This window comes from Brachycentrus maculatus, unplaced genomic scaffold, assembly GCF_059751285.1.
Source record: "Brachycentrus maculatus isolate JH-2025_06_01 unplaced genomic scaffold, ASM5975128v1 h1tg000277l, whole genome shotgun sequence".
Lineage (NCBI taxonomy): Eukaryota > Metazoa > Arthropoda > Insecta > Trichoptera > Brachycentridae > Brachycentrus > Brachycentrus maculatus.
Genome location: NW_028281028.1, coordinates 341,808 through 363,300, shown reverse-complemented (window position 1 = coordinate 363,300; position 21,493 = coordinate 341,808). Strand labels below are relative to the sequence as shown.

Sequence of the window (21,493 nt, the reverse complement as noted above, 5' to 3'; positions counted from 1 at the left end):
CTGCCCTGTAGCATGTAAATATTAAGTTAAAAATATGCCGCTTTTGCTGGGATAAAGTACATTTTATGGGCATTCCGAAAACATGCACAACTGAAAATTGACAATTTTTGATTTATGACGTTCTTGAAAGGAGTGAACGACATATTTTTAAGGTTTAAGTTATATCTTAGTATCTTAAAAGTAATTCGTTTGCATTTTGCCATAGGAAAAAAATGCATTTTTTGATACATTGCATGTCAAATTTTGTAATTGAAATGTTTTTATTTTATTTTTTATTTTTATTTGAATTGACAATATTTTACCATACCTAGAAACAAATGCTTTTAATTTTCTGTATTATAATGTTCTCTGCCTCCGTAGTGTATTGGTCAGTACGCTCGGCTACTGTACTGGAGGTCCCAGGTTCGATTCCCAGGGGGATGGGTCAAATAAATATAAGTGATGTATTTAATATTACCCTGGACTGGTACCTGGAGCGGAGGGCTGATCACCTTTCCTTCATGTGTTAATGATCTAGATAACACTGTGTTTATATGATGCAGTGCCCTATGCACCATCGGGTGCTGATGAGGGTTTGAATGAAATATATTGTTTTACATATAAAATAATAAAAAAACCCATCTATTTTATTTGTCCAAATTACCGCTTTTTTGTTCCGGTATCAATATTGAAACAATATTTTGAAAAATGTGCTCTCTTATGTACTTAACGCTTGCGATGATCATCACGTATCACCGAAATAGATTCACGTTGCGGTGATATCAGGAACTTCGCGTGGCATTTACATCCAACTAGAATGAGAATTGGTGAATGTTACACATGTGTAAAGTGATCACTTAAATCAGCCTATCGCAGTCGTAAGCCCCATTCATCTATGTTGAGATGACAAAAAATAATATGAAAAATAACTCCTATAATTGGAGATAATCCAGATTTGTGAACAAGTATTTGGACACACTCAAAATGTTGTTAACCCCTTCCGGTCCCCCAAAATTAAAAAAAAATAATCTAGGTACACAGTTGCATTCTAATTGGAAAATAATCATTTGTCCTCTGCTTCACATACTGTTGTAATAGATACGAGTGACAAAAATGTAAGCTTGGAATTTAAATAAATAATATGTACTAATGATGAAAAAAATGTTGAATAACATCCAACATGGGGCCTAAGAGGAAAAAACCGATGTCGAATGAGATTCGACATTGGACCAGTAAGGGTTAATGATCAAGTATTTCAAATACTTGGCAAAAGAAGGATGAAAGTAGACTCGAAATTGCTAGATAACATTGCTGGTAAAGATTCAGTGCCTTATAAGATGTAGAAATCTCAAAATTGCTAGATAACATTGCTGGTAAAGATTCAGTGCCTCATAATAAGAATAAGAAGTGCCTTAGAATAAGAGAGTCGCAGATGATACCGCATTGACCATTTCGTAAATGAATGGAAGTTTTTTAAGGAATATTTGGACTCACTCAAAATGTTACGAACGATAATGTGTCCAATGACGGTGTGCATTGTCCCGCAGGCCTCAACATGGTGCGAGTGCGCACGGAAGGCGCGGCCATGGAGTGCGAGCCGGCGCGCTTCCCGCACGCGCACCCGCACTCGCTGCGACCGCGCTACCTGCCGCGCCCGCTGGACGCGCCCGCGCCCGACGCGCCGCACCCCGCGCACCCCGCCGCCCCGCAGCCCGACAGCCCCATGGTGGGCGTGTGCGTGCAGCAGAGCCCCGTCGCCATCCACTGAGACCCCCCCACCCGCGCTTGACGTGCGGACACGTGGCCCTGTTCCACCGGACGAATCGGCGGCCCCTAGACGTACGCGGTTTATTGCGCAAATAGAATACTCTCAATTCCGTTTCTACACTATTTTGATATGATATGGTCCAAGAACTTTTTATTTTTCTTTTACTGTGACTCGATTAAAAAACAAAGGTTTTTTTGTTTAATCTTTCTACATATGTGGAGGTCCTCACCAAAATTTTACATTTCCATTTTAAGTGATTTTATGTTATCAGGAATTCTACCTTGTAAAATTGTTACGTTTTGGTGCGATTTAATGATTTCATATTGGTTTAACACAGGATTTGTCACGTTTTGTCGCAACTTTAATTAAGATTTCGATAGAATACAGTGAACATAACAGATTTGCATTTAAATGATTTTTTGTGCAATATTGAAAATGTAACTTTTTAGTGAGGACCTCCACATATAGTTGAATTTCCTTTATTTATTGTGGGTGTTCAGGTGCTGATTTGTTTTTTGGGTTGTTGTATGACGAAAGTCCTACGTACCGAAGTCTCAGCCACCATTACTGGAACCATCATCGAGGTGATGTGTTACGTTTGATTTAATATGTAAAAAATGACACGTGTCAAAAATCATGCATTCACCACGGTATAATAACCTCAATAAAACACAATCAGAATCGTCCTTTATTATCAGCAGTGCAAAAAATATGTTAATTTCATACAAAACACCATGGAAAATAGGTCAACATTACATCTTTCCATATGCGCAGTAGAACCTCTATTCTGAAGCTAATGGGAATTAAGATGAGCCCGTAAACATTATTGCCATCTGTTGGATTTTTAATAAAGCAATTTGAGCAGAAACCTTATGAAACCTCTACCGATATGTGTATATAGATGTTTTGAAAATTTAGTGGTATGGAGATCCATTATGGGTAGGATAATAATTGTTACATTAAGTGTATTAAATACAAAAAATTTTACTTGAAGTGATTACTAACCAGTCGATAACAGGAACTCTGTATGTAAATCTCCTCAATAATAGATCAAGTATAGGTTTTTATCCAAAACTGTTTTTTTTCTCATCTGTATCTCGAATCACCTCATAGGATCATCACGGATTTCACTGAGATGTTTCGGTGTAATCCGTATATTGAAAAATTCCGATAGTTGAGGTTCTACCGTATTTTCCATAAAGTTTTTTCTTTCCTTCTGGAATTCTGAAATTGTGTTGTCGTGACTCAAGGAAGTAACGTACACATTGCTTGCGTTGTGAAGCGTGTGGCACTTTTTCATAAGTTGAACGCACCTTACCAAGCTATAGATAGCACTAAAGGCCGCTATTGACTAATTTCGGATACCAAACGGAATACGGTGAGAACTCGGTGCCTGAGCCTTTTGTAGTGAAATATCAAACTATAGTATAATTGAGAAGTCACATATCGACTTCTGAATGTCAAAATGATTTCCGAAAATGAAATTGATTTTTTATCCCGGGATAATGTTGTAAATAGGGAACATTTTTCAGTTAATGCTGTAATAATACTGTTAATATAATATTATATCGCAAGATGGAAAGTGCTTCATCGAAACATCATTTTGAAGGTTAGAAATTGCATTTTTGGCTTTTTGGCTATGTGATTTTGAGATTCAGCAGTCGATATTCTGTGGTGAGATTACTGCCGTGCCAGTGTCATTTTTGGTACTTGTATTCTTAGATTTTGATAGATTCAGAATCTGTAGGTTTTTTTGTACAATAAATTCCGTCATTTAGAACATTCATGAGGAACAGGAAAATCACAAACACTAAGCGAATGTGACTGTAACTATAGCATACTAAGGAGTATAATAAAAATATGTAATCTTTCCAAGTTTATTATGAATTTCTTACCAAAAATCAGCATTTATAGGTTTAAAATATTAACATTTTGTTATGTTGCAAGCCTTAAAAACTCGAAGGTTTAATGTCTCGTTTCTCTGGTGTTTTTAAATGCATTTTTTCTTCTCTTCTAACCCTTATCCGCACCTAATGGTACATAGGGCACTGCGTCGTATCGACGCGGTGTTATCTCGTTCATTGATTACGCCAAGGCAAGGTAATGAGTCCTGATTTCGGGGGGATATTAATTAGATACTGAGTGAAAAATCACTGATATTTATTTTGTTCCCCCCCGAGAATTGAACCCGGGACCTATAGCATGGTAGCCAAATGCACTAACCACTGTACTACAGAGGCGGACGAAGTCTATTTGTACCGTAGATCAGTCATGTGACAGCAGCCACCTCCACACTTGGTAAAAGCGATTTCAACCTTTTTTTAACAATTTTGTGCTCTCAAATATGGAGCTTTTACTGTACACAATGATGACATCTTACAAGGTACAGATACACATGCTACTAATTAAGCATGCTTATGAGCATGCTTAAGGCGAGCATACTCTCTGCATTTGCTTGAAATAAGCATGCTCATTTGCATACGTCGATACTAGAATGCTCATAAGCAAACCTGTTCAGACTTGCTCAGAGCACATGCAACATGCATGCAAAAATGAGTATGCTTATTTCTAGCAAAGTGCGTACACATATGCTACTAAGTAGCAATTGCTCAAAAATAGCATGCTTTTGTGCTAATATGAGCGTGTGTATCTAGTACTTCAAGTGTAAAAAATTAAAAGGAAATTCAGCAAATGAGCCCATACGCAGAAAAAGATGATTATTGTTCAAATGCTGATATATTGAAAAAAAAAAAACTTTTCTTTTCTGGTATATCTATTCATATGCCAAAATATATGTTCCAAGTTCTATCTGCAGATTATGGCATCAAATTAAAAGCTTCCGTTCCTCATTTGGTTTTCATGGGGTTGTATCTAATTTATGTAATGTTAACTTTATCATTTATCTCGCAAAGACCTATGACCAGTCCTAAGCTTTGAGTACCAGTTCTGGGTTAATATTAATTTGATATTGACCACAATTGAGGAGGCGAACTAAATAAATGACATTACTGAAAACAGTAAGAGATATTAATTGATATATCGTAGTCATACAGGAGAAAGTGACCAAGTGCATTGTTTTACAAAAACGTGATCTTTGACTATTTGATATCTTACTAGCTTAATTTTGCCCTGAAAAAATCTCAAAGGATTTTAAACTTGGAAGTATAATATATTGACGTGTTAAAAAAGACTAGCTGCATTCGTGTTTATTTTCTTGCCAAGCAAAAGTGACTTAAATGGCCCTCCTGAACATTTTACGTTTTGGTAGTTGGTCACTTTCTCTTGTACGACTACAATATTTACTACGGTATTTTGCAATGATACTTTTTTCCACATACGGGCTCCGTATAATCACTATGATTTCTGCATAACTTTAACGTCTGGATATTTTAATATCAGAAATTTAGATTTTTTGTTGTCGAAGTATTAGAGTCATTGTCGCAGTTGACATTTTTTTGACGTGTAGTTTTGTATTACAGTACAGTGTAGGTAGTCATAGCAGATCTGCATCCTCATGTGTAAAAAATATTATGAATACGATTCAAATTTTCGACATTTCATCTCTGTGTTTTTTTTGTATTATTACTAATTTTTGACACTGACGGCTCTCGCTGTTGCGAGAAATACCTTTCATTTGACAATGTATATATTTTAAAAGAATTATTGACTTATTAATATGGATAATTTTGTTTATATTCATCAGCAACAATCAGCAAAGTGCCTCTATAATGTACACAGTGGTTAGCACGTGGATTCCACGCATTAGGTCTTGGATTTAGTTTTCGATTGGGTCGACCCAATTTTTTTTCCGATCCTTTATCTCAGTTGTAAGATTGATCACATAAACTACATCAAGTGAAGGCAGTCCTACATGCCATCGGGTGTGGATAAGGACAATAAATATGTACAAAACAACTAAATTTATAGTTATTATAAAGACTTACTGCCTTAAATCACGTGTTAGTTGACGCTGTTTAGTGCGTTGACTTTTTTTTAGCACTGGTAATGTTAATGTTTTTGACATGTTAGGTTGCAAATCTGAAACCGATATATACTGTTTTTATTGACCATGTACTTTGTGAGTTGTCTTTTCTGATATCTTGGAGCGGCAATTTGTTTACTTTTCTTTGACGTTATATTAAACATCTATCATCACTTTATTTTGTAAAATTTCATAATCTAAATTTTTTTTTGTTAGACAACATTTTGGACTGTTACTAAATTTAATAGCGATACAAGATGTCAATCATACTAATAATTTTACTGATAGATAAAGTATCTTCGATGACATGAACCCAGAGATATGTTAGTGTAGTTCTAGTGTAAAATATGTCACATTCTAAGTTCTAAATAATGCCAGCTCTGTCGTATATATTTAGTAGGCATATCAGACAAATTTGCTCCAGAGTATTGGTAAAGACTGCTCACGAAACGAGCCACTCAAGCCGATTGGACAGAATCCCGAAGAGTATGTGGTGCGGAGATTTTTTGTAATATTTCATATTTGCCTGAATTTGTACCAATTTTCATACAATTGAACCGAATAGTTTACAGACGGTGGGTGTTTACGTTAGGAAAATTATTTATTCGACACATTTGGACGTTATTTGGCGTCGGTTTTCTCTTTTCATCGCTTCATGGCACGTGCGCCGTGTTCCCGGGGCCCACGCTCCGGAACTCGGTTCGCAGTGCCGACGGAGAGTGTCTGTGATTTAGGAGAATATACGTTAAATACATTTTTAATCTCGAATAATTAGATACTTTTGTTACGGCCGAAGCTAGATTTGCGAAACGGATTTGTAACATTTAGGAATAATTTTTGGGTGTTTTGTTTTCCGTAATGAATAATCGCGGACGGTTTTATGTATATTTAGCTCTGTTTTGTCTGCGGCGGTGTGAACGCACGTTGTGCGGGGAAGTTACATGTTATTTATTTATGATTATCCGCCGACTGACTGTGGACAGGACACTGTCGGGCGCGGGACGCGGAGGATTGTACACGTGGCGTATGACGTCGTGTAATCGAGACACTGACTGCGTATCGCAGCTATTGCCGATACCCGCTCACGGATTATACTTTTATATGAACTAAACCTAAAACAATTAGTAAATCTGAATACAAATTAAACGATTAGTTAGTGAGAGTGTAGTATATAAGAGACTCGCATTGTATAAATATGTTTATTTATATGTAACAATAAAGTGAAATTTAAGTGATTACATTGTACGGGAAAGTCTGAAAGGTAAGGTATCCTTCATACAAAGCTCCGCTGTGTCGGTTTTCAGTCTGGTCCGACGTAGCTAGTTGCCTAGTGACCGCGACTCCCTTTCTTACGCAGACTTTGTCCGCTCTTTCCGCGCGTATCCGGACCCCGATACATTTTATATGTTTACACTGATATTTTGAAATAAGAATGTAGAGATATAAAGTTTACAATTTTATATATTATCTTTTGTACAGCCAAAATGTTTAAAGACAAGTCGCGCGCGATGCATGCCCTCGGGGGTGACTAGCCGGTGCGAGAACACCTTAAACTATCCTTCAGGTGCCATATCGGCAACACATCATGTTCCGCGATATCACCCCAGGCAGTCCCGTCTGCATCCGGGAAGGGAACGCGCCAGAGCTAGAGTAAGGCGAAACTATAAGTAATTGTAAAGTTTTGTGGTTGTTGTAAAGGTGTATACAGCAAGCGACGAATTATTTCCTCGGGATGATTCTCGCATAGAGGGTAATTGTATTTAGCGAATTATAGTTAATTTGGGCGGAGCGACGCTGAGGCCCGCGGCGGCGGCGCTCGCAGGGCCGCACGGCCGCGGGAGGAGTGCGATCGCGGAATGGGGCGACTTTGACTTCCGGGTGTGATTCTCCATATTTTTGTAACATATTTTGCCACTTGCATGCCTAAGAATTTCGGTTTGAGATTGTACTTTAGAATTCACGGGAGAATATTTATTATTTGGATGTCAAATCGGACTGAGCTCATGGCGATTAGATTGTCTCGATTATTTTATATCCGACTTATTTGTAAATATGTACGATAGGGATATTTTTTTATTGGATTCTCACCCTCGTTTATTTGTTACGTTTTTGTATTATGTACCCGTTTATGATTCCCTTCTCGATATTCAATATACAAAATGACACGTTACAGTGGGCACCATGTGATCTGACTTGTATACGAAAAGTAAATGTTTATTCTCGCGTTACCTCGTTACGGATAGTTGAGGAATTCTGCCTGTTGAATATTAAGTAGAGCATCCTCGGTTAGCGACATCGCCATCAGCTCACTCGTCGCCACTAGCAATAGTATACAAATGTGTTCATCACTCCCTGTCGGCCGGAATAGGGACTCCCCGGACTCCCGGACTCCCGGACTGCCGACGCTAGTGTATAGTGACCCAACCAGTGCCGCGCTTCTCTACTTCCTTACTTGCTTTCCATCTCCACTCTTGGGTACACTATATACCTCTGTATATATTTTAATTAAATGCAAATTTACTAATATTTGACAAAAAAAATATGTTATTCTCTCCATACATATAATTGTATATCTAAATTAAAATACAAAAGAAGTTTGGCCATCGTAAATTGGTGAAATCATTTGGCGTAACCTAATAAATTATAGGTTATATGTGTACATAGTTCATGTTGAAGGCGGCCCGTAGGTGTGCTGGGGCGGCGTGGCCACGTCTGGCGGTCCCGGCTCTGTCATCCCGCCTCCCGCAGTCCCACCCTCGCAGCGAGACCGGCCCAAGTGCCCTCAGAATGACTTCAGCTCCTGACAAGCGCGGCCACGCCACACCTGCACACCTATGCGCCCCACAAATTGAGTAACTTAAATGTCATTCATTCATTCATACCGGCTCTTTGTTAATAAAAGTAAAATTAAATCAAACCTGTCTTTTATTTATCACGCTTTTCATCAACCATATCCTCTCTACTATTATTTTTTGACATCTCAACATAGATGAAGACGAATATGGAAGTCTGGGCATTTACGGGGCTTACTACCATCATGGGCTGGTTTCACATGATTCAATTCTACCCATGATTGACAACCACACTAATAAAATTCTTGGAAGTTCTTTATATATGATCCAATTTCAAAACATTGTGCTTGAATCACTAGAGACATCTATTGTGATATTCTTATTCATCTATTTTGAGATGTCAAAAAATAATATGAAAAATAACTCCTTTAATTGGAGATAAACCAGATTTGTGAACGGGTATTTGGACACACTCAAAATGTCCTCTACCACATTATTTAGTTTTATTATTTATTATGAAGTCAAGGAATTTTGCATCCCTTATGATACTGCGACCATATTAGGTCTATTGTAACCTTCCTTTGTATCATAGCTCACTCTCAAGACCTACATGAGTCATGTAGCTCACGACCAGTCTTGGTGGTAAAAGCTTAATTTAACAGCGTTTAAAATCCCTGTCACTACCAATCTTAATAAACATGAGTTTGTAAAACCACAATTACTCACATAGACCATAGGTCACAATAGACCTTATATGGTCGCAGTGACATAAGGGATGCAAGCCTACTATGTATTTACAATCCCTGTTTGTTGTATGATGTATGTTCACACTTCCATGGAATAGGTACTATACACACACACACACACTCACCCCAACCAACATTACTTTCATAAGAATAACATTATTGGTGGATTTTTGTAATTGGCTGTAGATTTGTTAGTTGTTGTACATTGTTTTGTTGTGGCTGTAAAAATCCCAAATAAATAAAAAAAATTATAAAAAATAAAAATAAAAATAAATAAAAAGATCCCTTGACCTCATATTTATAAGATTATAAAAAAAAAGTATTATTATTATTATTATTATTTTATTTTTTTTCAAAATGTTGTAAATAAAAAAAAGTCATTAGAAGTGCCCCTGTGTAGGCAGTGAAAGGAATTAGTAGTTAGTGAGTTCAGTTAGTCTGCAAGATCCGATTTCGACCCGACGTTGGCTGGTATACAACCGCCTCCACAACTCCCACCAACACAGCGGACAGACACGAAACAGTGCCAAGGCATTTCAGAAAATGCTCAGTCATTCCATTTCCTACTCAACATTCTGTTATTTATTTATTTATTGAATGGGTAATGCCTTTAACATAATACATGTATACAATATCTAATATAAAAATACACTAATGAATACACTAAAAGAGAAACAAAAAGTCTTAAACATAAAATAATAATAAAATAATAAATAGTAAGCACTGGTAAATGTCTCACATGTCTCCTTCACACACCATCAGCAAGAAGCGAGAGAGAGTGAAACACTTCTTCTTCTTCTTATTATAGGCCTTGCGGCCTGTTTTTAAGAGGGATTAGCCTCCTGCGACGTCGATTCCCAGCTATCGACCCATCTCTTTGGTGGTCTGCCCGCGAGTCGTCTACCACGGGGTTGGCCGTGCAGTGCGATGTGGGGGAGTCAGGATGGTTCCATTCTCCTCACATGCGCATACCATTGTCTCCTTCGTTGCCTTCCCCACCTAACGACATCTTCGATCTCGCATATTCCCTGGTCCTGGCATTTCTGATTCTATCTCGAAGACTCTTGCCTGTTATGCTTCTCAGAGTCTTCATTTTTGACACTCTAAGCGCGTTTTTTGTGGCAGCGGTGTCTGCTCTACTTTCGACTCCATACGTCATGATGGGTCGGACACAAGTTTTGTTGATCTTGATCTTGCTGCCGATCTTCATCTCAGGGTTTTTCCATATAGCATTTTTCAGGCATCCTGAGATGGCTGCAGCTTTGTTCATTTGCCCCATCACTTCGCATCGCAGATCCGTTTAAACGTTGAGTGAAACACAACGTTTAAATTTATCCATTATAACATGGAGAAGAAATGCTGAGAAAGTATAGACTTCAAGGTGGATAACAATACATTAAATAAATCTATACATTCAATAGCATTGGCTAACATGTGAAGCCGCGATATGGATCCCTATAGTAACTTGTGAAAGAAAAAGCGCAGAAGAAGAGCAAAACAAAAGGATGAAATTGAATCGGACATCGCAATTAACTGTGCCAGAATGATTTTTTAATTTTAAAGAACCGATGGTAGCCATCAATAGCCTGATTTCAATCGAACATTGCTTTGAAGAAACGAAGTCACAATTTTTTAGCATTGCAGCTCCTCTCTAGGTTAGACATTGTTTTGCAAATTTTTGAATGGTACTTTAATTTATTTTTATTTTTAAAGGAATAACCCGCATATACTCTATTTTAGAGGCTTGTCTGCAGGTAGGGTAGTTAGAAATCCCTTTCTATATGTGAAAAATACATTACAAACAATTGAAAATGAATATTTCTTGAATTCTTGAACATAAATTGTTACTTACTTCGAGACAAGGCTTTTAGTCCAGCACTTCAGATTATTGGTTCTCAGAATGTATTATTTTTGGTGCTTGACTGGAGGCCTAGAACAGGACGCAGAAGCGTGGGTAGGCCCCAGACAAGATGGTCCGATGACATTAAGAAAGTGGCGGGCTTGCACTGGAAGAGAGTCGCGTCCAACAGAACTGTGGAAGTCCAAGAGGGAGGTCTTTGTTCAATACTGGACACAAGAAGAAGGCTGATGTAAGTATTATTTTGGATGAGAATGATTTAACTGAAGGATCTCAGGATGGCTCTTTGGGGAACGAATAATAGGTAGTATTAGTTAAGAAGAAGTGAGCAATTTGAACATACGAGTACATTTACACAAGTTTGTGTAAAGCAGTGGTTCTTAACCTGGGTTCAATCGAACCTCAGGGGTTCGGTGAGTCAGTCTCCTGGGTTTGGCAGAGGTGAAACACTCGATATTATGAAAAATGATATGACATATGATATATTTATTTACCCAATAGATCTAGTATATTATTTGAAAAGAATATATAAAATATTATGAAAAATGGTACGACATATCGCTCACTCCTTTCAAGAACGTCATAAATCAAAAATCGTCAATTTTCAGTTGTGCATGTTTTCGGAATGCCCAGAAAATGTACTATATCCCAGCAAAAGAGGCCTATTTTTAACTTCATATTTACCTGCTACAGGGCAGAAAATGTTGTTTTTGCATTTTGAAGAAAATGTATTGTTTAATTATTTTTATAAATAATGACATATTCATTTATCCAATAAATATAGCATATTATTTGAACAGAATATATAAAATATTATGAAAAATGGTACGACATACGATATATTCATTTTTCCAATAGATCTAGTATATTATTTGAAAATAATATATCAAATATTATGAAAAATGGTACAACGTACGATATATTGATTTATCCAATAGATCTAGTATATTATTTGAAAGGAATATACAATCAATCTAGTAATATTTTTTTTCCAATTAAGGGTGAACGCGCTATCGCTCACTCCTTTCAAGAACGTCAAAAATCAAAAATCGTCAATTTTCAGTTGAGCATGTTTTCGGAATGCCTAGAAAATGTACTATATCCCAGCAAAAGAGGCATATTTTTAACTTAATATTTCCCCGCTACAGGGCAGAAAATGTTGTTTTTGCATTTTGAAGAAAAGATATTGTTTAATTTTTGTTTTTTAAGTACTAAAGATTTTTCAAATGGAAAAAAAAAACCTTCAGGTTTTACCTAAAAAAATCTGTTGCACAGTAAAAATTTCAATAAGTGTCTTGATATTTATTTTTAATAAATTGTATTATATTTTTCATCTTTAAAACGTTCTCCTGAAAAATCAAGTTTTTTGTTTTATGACGTTCTTGAAAAGAGTGAGCGATATATGAAACATAATATATGAATATATATGAAACTGGTGGGGTTCGATACCTACAACACGGTTAAGAACCACTGCTTTAGGGTACTAGGAAAAATAGCCCGTACAAATACTGTTGATGTTTGCTCACATTCACTCCTTAATTAAAACTTTAAATTGGATACATAGGCACCTCAATTTTCAAGCGGGATGTTTGATACGTAAGATTGACTGGGCTCAGTATAATGCACTTAAAAAGTACCTATGCCTCATTATACATACTTAAGAGGCAATTAAAAGTTACATGCCTCTCTTCAAGTTGCACACAGTGCGGTTAAGAGAAACTTTTTTAAACCTAAAGAAAATTATGGACAATTGTAGTGGTTGGCAAATTCATTTGTTAAAAGAGCAAAATATCCAAAATACGACGGAAAAGGTTTCTACCGAGAGCCAAATTTATTACTTTTTTTGGGAATTTTACAGAATATGTAGTTACATCAATCATGTAATTCACATAAATGAGTTAAACAAAATAAGTACTTTTACTATTTCAATTACCAAATTTCACATTGGTAAATTTGTGAAAATATCTGGAAGAGGGACGGGAGGGAGGAAAAGGGGAAAAGGGAAAGATCAAAGCTCAAGTCCAAGTCAAATTGTATTATTATAATTATAAAACTATATAGGTAGACACACTGTTTATTAATTATATAAACTTCAATTAACTTCTTCTACATTAAGCCCTTATATCGCTCACTCCTTTCAATAACGTCCTATATCAAAAATCGTCGTTTTTCAGTTATGCATGTTTTCGGAATGCCCAGAAAATGTACTATATCCCAGCAAAAGCGACATATTTTTAACTTAATATTTACCCGCTACAGGGCAGAAAGTGTTGTTTTTGCATTTTGAAGAAAATACATTTTTTTATTATTTTTTTGAATATAGTAAATATGTTTCAAATGGAGAAAAAACCTTCAGGTTTCGCCTAAAAAGATTTGTTGCACAGTAAAAAGTTCAATAAGTGGCTTGATATTTAGTTTTTTGATACATGACGTTGTTGAAAGGAGTGAGCGATATGACATCTTCAAAGTAGCTAATTTAAAACTCGCCAAATTGTTTAAAAAATGTACCTTTTAAATTCGTTCACAGTAAATTACTTGATAAAAATACAACCATACCAGTTGTAGGAAGAAAAATCTTTACAAACGATCTAACAAAGAACCACTGTATACATAATGTTTTGAAGATTAAAAACATAAAATCTGTAAATTTATAACATTGTTACCGTTCAGTAAATTGTTATATTATTGTAACACCGCGAGCCGCGGTTTGCCGACCACTGGATTTGCAATCTGTCAACCCGATGTGCGCCTCGCATACAAAAGGTACAAATTTGCATCGGGATTGCTTACGATCATATATTTTCATAAATTAGTAAGTGTTTGTATTTTTTCAATCTATTTGATCGTGTGTGGAGATTGGACTGACATTTAGCTGGTCAGAAACAAAATAATCGTAATAAAATATTATATAATTTATAAAACGCCATTTTCTTAATACTACCACCTCGAGAGCGATTGAAGTGATGATTTCTCAATTGAAAGACGTCCCTTATTCGGCTTTTAGATTAAATTTAAAAATGAAGTTTTACTCATTTCAATTATATTTTTCTTTTCTTTTTTAAACTTCTTTACATACATACATTACAACTACAATTTTTTAAAACCAATTATGTATACATATATTTTATTTTAATTATTGCATCAAGCATATAATAATAAATTATAATTATCACTGAGTTTTGCCGAGGTTACATTTTACAAGATTTATTTATAAAACTACGTGAAATAAAATGGTTTACCATGTATTAAAAATTGGTTTAAAATGTATTTCTTGAATGTTTTTCGCAGAAAAATTTGTGTGGCACATTTTACAAACTTTATAAAATTTAACAACTTTGATTTAACCACTTTTTTATTATCAGTACACTTTAACCTACCGGTTTCGACAAGAACCTTGTCATCATCATCATCATCTTCTAAAGGCAGCGCCTTGTAGTGTCAGCCACTTGTCTCTGTCAGTCGCCATCCTCTTGAGCTGCGAATAGGAGGAGACGTCCATGAGCCGCTTCAAATCCTGGAAGTATGAAGTTCTTGGGCGGCCTCTTGTTCGTTTTCCCAAGATTCTTCCTTCGAAGATGTTGCTAAGAAAGGTGCTATGTCTAATTGAGTGCCCTATTAGCTTGGCCTTCCTCTTCAAAATATGATTTAAAAGCTCTCTTCTTTCTTTTACGTCCTGCAACACCTTTTCGTTGGACTTCCTTACGACCCATGATGTCTTGGTCATCTTCCTCCAAACCCACATCTCAAATGCTTCAAGCCGGTCTTTTTCGTACTTTTGGATGGTCCAGGTTTCACACCCATACAACAAAACACTCCAAACAAAAGCCTTTATGAATCCTTTTCTTACTTCAATTTTTAAATGTTTGTTTGATAGGAGGCTGTACTTTTTCATAAAAGTTTGCTTGGCTAGCGTTATCCTCTTTTTTATGTCTAGGGTACATTTATTGTTATATGTTAGCGTGCTACCCAGATAACAGAATTGATCCAACTGTTGAATTACTCTATTTTCGAGAAGTATTGTTGGATGGAGGTCAGATTGCTCTTTTTCAACGATCATTGATTTTGTTTTGGCGGCATTAATTTTCAAATGGAACTTATCCATTTATTACCATTATTACTTGTCATAATCAGGGTTTATTAAATTCTAAAACATTAAAAACATTAAAATACTCATAATTAATTACATTCCCTTACTAAAAACTTCCACAAACTCCGTAAATCATTTAAGATTTTAATGTTTCATGTTTATGTCATGCAATAAAAAAAACGATATGGCCGATAATGCGATCTATTTCAGATCTATCCACTTATATTATCCATTTATGAATAACTCATTATATCAAGTTTTTTATTTATTGAAATTTATGTAAAATGGAAGCAGGTTGTGCAACTTTATTGCATAATAATCAAAGTTCTTTCGATCGTCAAAAATTACCTGCATCTGATAACATATTAAGCCCCCTTGTATTTATTATTATACTATGGTTAGTAGCCACATATTATACATATTCAGCATCCGTGTCAACGCCTTTTTAACCCAGATTTAATCTCACGAACTCACCTATGACACCAATAGCTATCGGGTTCAAATACACATTCATCCTAAATGAGACGAGTCAAAGAATAAAGGTCAGAGCATTGTACGTACTTACAAAAATGTATTATGATTCACCCCTCAGGTGATAAAAGATCACGTGAAGCTGGCTGGACCATGCCACTGGTCACCACTTACCCTCCGTTTAAAATCTTGCCCCAGTTTTCATCTTTTACACTCGTACATTATTATGATGTCAGTATGAACGAAGGAGTCCCCTTTCAAAGGTAATAAAATTTAAATGTGTACCATAACCGGTTCATAGCGGGTAGATACTAAGTCACCCTATTTAACTTTTTCCCTAATTCAGATATTCAAATGGTTTGGGCGTGTGAATCGAATGAGCGAAGAAAGTATGGTAAATAATGAGGTATTTGGACCATAATAGAGGCAGAGGAAGAAAGAAAAGTAGGCATGATCAATTATTTCAAATATTTAAATTGTAAAATATCATACAAATAAAATAATTTTGTTATAAAATCTCTATATATGTTATTATAATTTTATTGTAGTGTCGACCGGTTTCAAAGCAAACAGCTCTTTTTTCAAGGTTATTTCTACGTATTTATAATATTTAAAATAACTTTAATAAAATTACCATTTATCTTAATACCAACTAATTATGTACCTATATTGTCCTCCGGATGCGAAGCAAACAGATTTATCCTCAGGTCTAATTAACACACTGTCTGCGGGCGGATTCGCGCTCATAATAGAGATAAACATCTCTGAAAAGAAGTGATAAGATTTAACCATATCAGAGATCAAAAGATGCCACAAAAGTCATGTGTAAAAATAACCTGCAAGCAATTTAAGACGAGTCGAGTGAAAAGGTAAAATTACCCTTCCCGCAGATAGCGTAAGTCTTATGGAAGAAGCTATACGCTTCGAAACAGGTCAACATTATAATAAATTTAAAATAAGATATAAATTTATCAATTTATTATTACAATAATTGTGTTGATTGGGAAATGTTGATAAAACAGACAGAATAATCAATCAGTTATAGAGATTTTGCCGCTAGATTTTTTTAAACAAGAAATGTGTCGAAAAACCCAGATTCGTATCTTATAATGTAGATTTAAAGTAGGTACATAGAGATTATATTTATGACGGTAAGTGTTTACCAAAATCATTATTTGATAAATATGTACAACATTTTAAATAAATAAATAATTATATTTATATATATATATATATATATATATATATATATATATATATATATATATATATATATATATATATATATACATATATAAATATATATATATATATATATATATATATATATATATATATATATATATATATATACATACACAATACACATATATGTATTCAAGATCCTGACCGGATTATTTTACATACTGGGAAACGCTTGAAAACATGATTTTAAATTTTATTAATCATGGGTTATCAATCATGGGTAGAATGGTGAAAGTTGCACGTGTGTAAAGTGATCACTTAACTAGCCTTTAATATATTAATTTACAATCCCTGTAAATACATACCTGACATCTATATTCATCTTTATCAATTTTGAGATGTCAAAAATGTAAAAAATATCCAAAGTATAAACAAAGATATCCAGATTTGTGAACAAGTATTTGGACACACTCAAAATGTTGTAAATGTATTTTATTTGTGATTTTTTTAAAGTTTGAAGCCCATTTTAAAGTAGCCTCTCTACCATCTTTTGTAAAGTTTGGGTAAGGAATAATAAATATACTTTACAATGTTTAATTGAGGATGTATTCTCAAATGTACAAAGTCTTACGTGTCGTTAGCGCATATTTAAGAATACAAATTGAAAAAATATTTTTATAACATTTTTTAACTCCTTACCTTTCAATGGGGCACTTCTAGAAAATTTGGTGGTGGTTTTACAAACTTTTATTTATTTAAATTGGCAGTGACAGGCATAGCTTTTAAATGTGAATTCACAGTAAAATCGGGATATAATTGTGTTTCATATTTTCTATAAATTATGCAACTTAGTTCATAAACCAAAAAAAAGATTAAATTGCTTTGCAAGAGAAAGTCTGTCGGGAAGCTTAGATGCTTCTGATCAGATCTGGGAATGCGGTGGGACAGCTTTCCAATACCTTTCAATAACTATTTTCTTTTCAAAACCATACATATATTTAGAAGAACACTTATTTTTTTCAATGTTAAAACGGTGTTTAAGTTTAAAAAAATCAAATACGTTAGATTTTACATTGGTTTAAACGAAATTAATTTGCGGGCTATCGATTATCCCGTCTAAATAAAAATAAATTCGTAAAAAAAGATTTCAAACGATACAGGTAACTTGAAAGTTTGTAAATATGGTCTATATTAGGCATGTGTGGTGTAGGGGTATGTATGTAGATGCCTACATGACGCAGATTGGTAGGGCAAGGAGGCTACACGCTTCAGCAAAGAGAGAAACAGTTTGTCATGCGCCATCAATATTTAGTTGAACTCAGGTGAGCTAATGTATCATATTATTCAATGTCTACTTCTCAAACCCCCGGAGCAGGGTTAAATTGGACAGGATACGAAAAACGGCCCATATGTTCAAGTTTTCAAAATTACGTGTCCACGAATAACAAACAAGCTCTGAACGTTTATTTTTTTTTAAATATATTTAATATTCTGAGGATGGAATGCCGCATAGGCGCTTGGAATATCCGAGGAGGAATGGATAAGAAGATGAATGAGTTGTGCGAAAGTATGAAGAGCAAAGCTCTAGACATTGTGTGTGTAAGCGAATGCATGAAAAGGGGAAGTGGCACGTTGGAGCATAATGACACGCTTGTTCTGTGGTCTGGAGTACAGGACACAGAGCGGGCGAGTCAGGGCGTCGCGGCGCTACTATCCCCAAGAATGGTAGAGTGTATGAAAGAATACAAATGTATAAGTGCCAGGCTCATGTGGATCTCCTTCAAGATTGGAGTCACGAGTATCCTTATCGTAATAGGGTATGCTCCTGTGAACTCATCTTCTGAGGATGTGAAACGAGAGTTCTGGGAGAGTGTAAGAGAAGTGCTGACGAATAGAAGATCGAATGAAAGAGTGATTCTAGCAGGTGATTTTAACGGATGGGTAGGCACTCGGAGGGATGGCTTCGAATCAGCCTTAGGTATGTTTGGTGATAACAGAACGAATGGTAATGGGAATAGTCTGCTCGAGTTGTGTCTGGAATGGAACCTCTTTATTTCGAATACTTTTTTCGATCACAAGGGGATCCATCAGTATACGTGGGAGAGAGGGAATGAAAGGACCATAATCGATTATGTTGTTGTTGACTCGAGATTGAGGAGAAATACAATCGATACGAGAGTATTTAGAGGGGCTGAAATGGAGTCGGACCATTTCCTCGTCGTATCGAGAGTAATTCTGTTCCGTGGATGGCGGTCCAGGAACAAAACTGTTCCGGTTTCATCTAGAGTCAAAGTTGAAAAACTACAAGTCGAGAATGTAAGTAAGTCGTATGAAAGGGAAGTGAATGAAAGATTGAATGTAAGGATTATGGATATGAATGTAGACGATACCTGGGAGCACATCAAATCGTGTATGTATGAGTCAGCAAAGAGTGTATGTGGAGTTGCGATCCAAGGTAGAAAAAAAGGAGATGCATGGTGGGATGAGGGCATGAAAGGACTTGTCTCTGAGAAGAAGAATGCTTGGCTAAATATGTTAGCAGTTAACGATGTTAAGAGTGAACTTTTTAAAATAATGAAAGATCGGTATAAAGAATGTAAGAGAAAAGTGAAAATGGGAGTAAAAGAACGGAAAGATCGTCTAAAGAGAGAAGAAGGTATGAAAATGTCAACCCACTTTCAAGAAAACATTAAGCTTTTCTGGAAAGAGGTAAAGAACGCAAAAAATGAGACTGAAAATGGAGGTATGAAAGTTATCAAATCAAATGATGGAAAAATATTGACGAATGAAAGTGAAGTGAAAGAAAGATGGAAAGAATACTTTATGGAAATTTATGAAAGTAACGGCAATGTCTCCACCGAGACACCCATAGAGGCAAGGGTGAGTGACGGTATGGTATGTGAGATAAGTATGTCAGGAATAACGAATGCCTTAAAATTAATGCGGAACGGTAAGGCTGTTGGGTATGATAATATTGCTATAGAGTTTGTAAAATGTGGTGGACTGACCACCCTCACATGGATTCACAGACTATTTAACCTGTGTCTTGAGGAAGGATACACACCTCTGGATTGGAGAAGGGCAGTAATCATGCCTCTATTCAAGGGAAAGGGATCTCGCGCAGAGTGTGGGAATTATAGGGCGATAAGCCTGCTAAGCTCTGTCGGTAAACTCTATAGTAAGATTATAATTGAAAAAGTTAGAATGGTGACGAAAGAACGGATTTGGGATGTGCAAGGTGCTTTTATGAGTGGAAGAGGTTGCACAGATCAAATTTTTGCACTACGAATGCTGACGGAAAAGTTTTTGGCTAAAAATCAGAAACTCTTCTGTGCTTTCGTGGATTTGCAGAAAGCGTATGATAAGGTTGATAGGATAAAATTATGGAGCGTGCTGGAAAAATATGGAGTAGACAATAAACTTATACAAGCAGTTGCTTCCCTCTACGAGGGCAGCACAGCTAGTATAAGAGTGAATGGGGACATTACATCATGGTTTGCAATATCCAAAGGCGTAAAGCAGGGATGTGTAATGTCACCATGGTTGTTTAATCTCTATATGGACCATTGTATGAAAGAGATTGAAAGTATGGGAGTCGGAGCGAAAATGATGAATATAACTGTTAGTTGCTTGCTGTATGCGGATGACGCCGTACTGCTAGCGAGCAGCGCGGAGGACTTGCAACTAATAGTGTCAAGAATGTACGATGTATGTATGGAAAATGATCTGGCAATGAATGAAGGTAAGTCAAAGGTCATGGTGTTTGAAAGAGAGAAAGATTTGACAGAATGCAAGATTATCGTGCACAATGAATCCCTAGAACAGGTGCAAGAATTTTTATATCTAGGAAGCATGTTCACAAGGGATGGAAAAGTGGATAAGGATATTGAGAGAAGAGTGAATGCAGGGAATAGAATAAATGGTGCTTTTAACAGAGTGATTGGGAATAAGAATATGTCCATGGAAGCCAAGCTAGCGGTTCACAACGGCGTGCTAGTACCGACACTAATGTATGGAAGCGAAACATGGAACTGGCAAAGGAAGGATGAAAGCAGAGTGAATGCTGTTGAAATGCGCTCCCTCAGACGAATGTGTGGAAAATCATTGTATGACAGAATTAAAAACGACGATATAAGAAAGGAATGTAAGGCTGAACGAGGAATAATTGAAAAGATTAGAAAGAGCTCTTTGCGGTGGTATGGACATGTGGAGCGAATGGATAGCGAGAGAATGACTAAGAAAATATATGTGGCGAATGTGAGAGGGAAAACAGAACGTGGACGACCGAAAAAGACTTGGCACGATCAGATTAATCAGAACCTAAAATCTGGCGGTGTCAAAAGTCTGCGTAATCGGAGGGCATGTATGACTAGATGTATGGATGTGAAGGAGGCTAGGAGTGTATGTCAGGACAGAAGAGTGTGGCGTTCCATCCTCTCTGCCTACCCCTGCGGGGAAACGGCGTGATGGTAGTAGTAGTAATATTCTGATTCGTGTCGAGCCTGTGCTGGAATGTTGGTGTAATTAAGAATGGTTAAATACAAGAGATTTGTTTTTAAATGGTTTGATTGATTTAACGACATAAAATCGATCAATTTTGAAACATTGTTCTTGAATCACTAGAA

The 21,493-nt window shown here is 36.0% G+C and overlaps 1 protein-coding gene across 9 annotated transcripts in view; it reads left to right on the top strand.

The window, feature by feature from the left end:
• LOC148305208 (serine/threonine-protein kinase minibrain-like) overlaps positions 1-4,501 on the top strand; it is a 100,226-nt gene extending 95,725 nt beyond the window's left edge. For 6 of the 9 annotated variants that reach the window (XM_088267061.1, XM_088267058.1, XM_088267059.1 and 3 more), the window contains exon 12: positions 1,527-4,501. In XM_088267061.1, the coding sequence (XP_088123187.1) occupies positions 1,527-1,747 (221 nt within the window). In that variant the 3' untranslated portion in view covers positions 1,748-4,501. The remainder of the gene's footprint in view (positions 1-1,526) is intronic. The other 3 variants (XR_015838226.1, XR_015838224.1, XR_015838225.1) reach the window with 1 other exon arrangement.
• Positions 4,502-21,493: the final 16,992 nt, after the last annotated feature.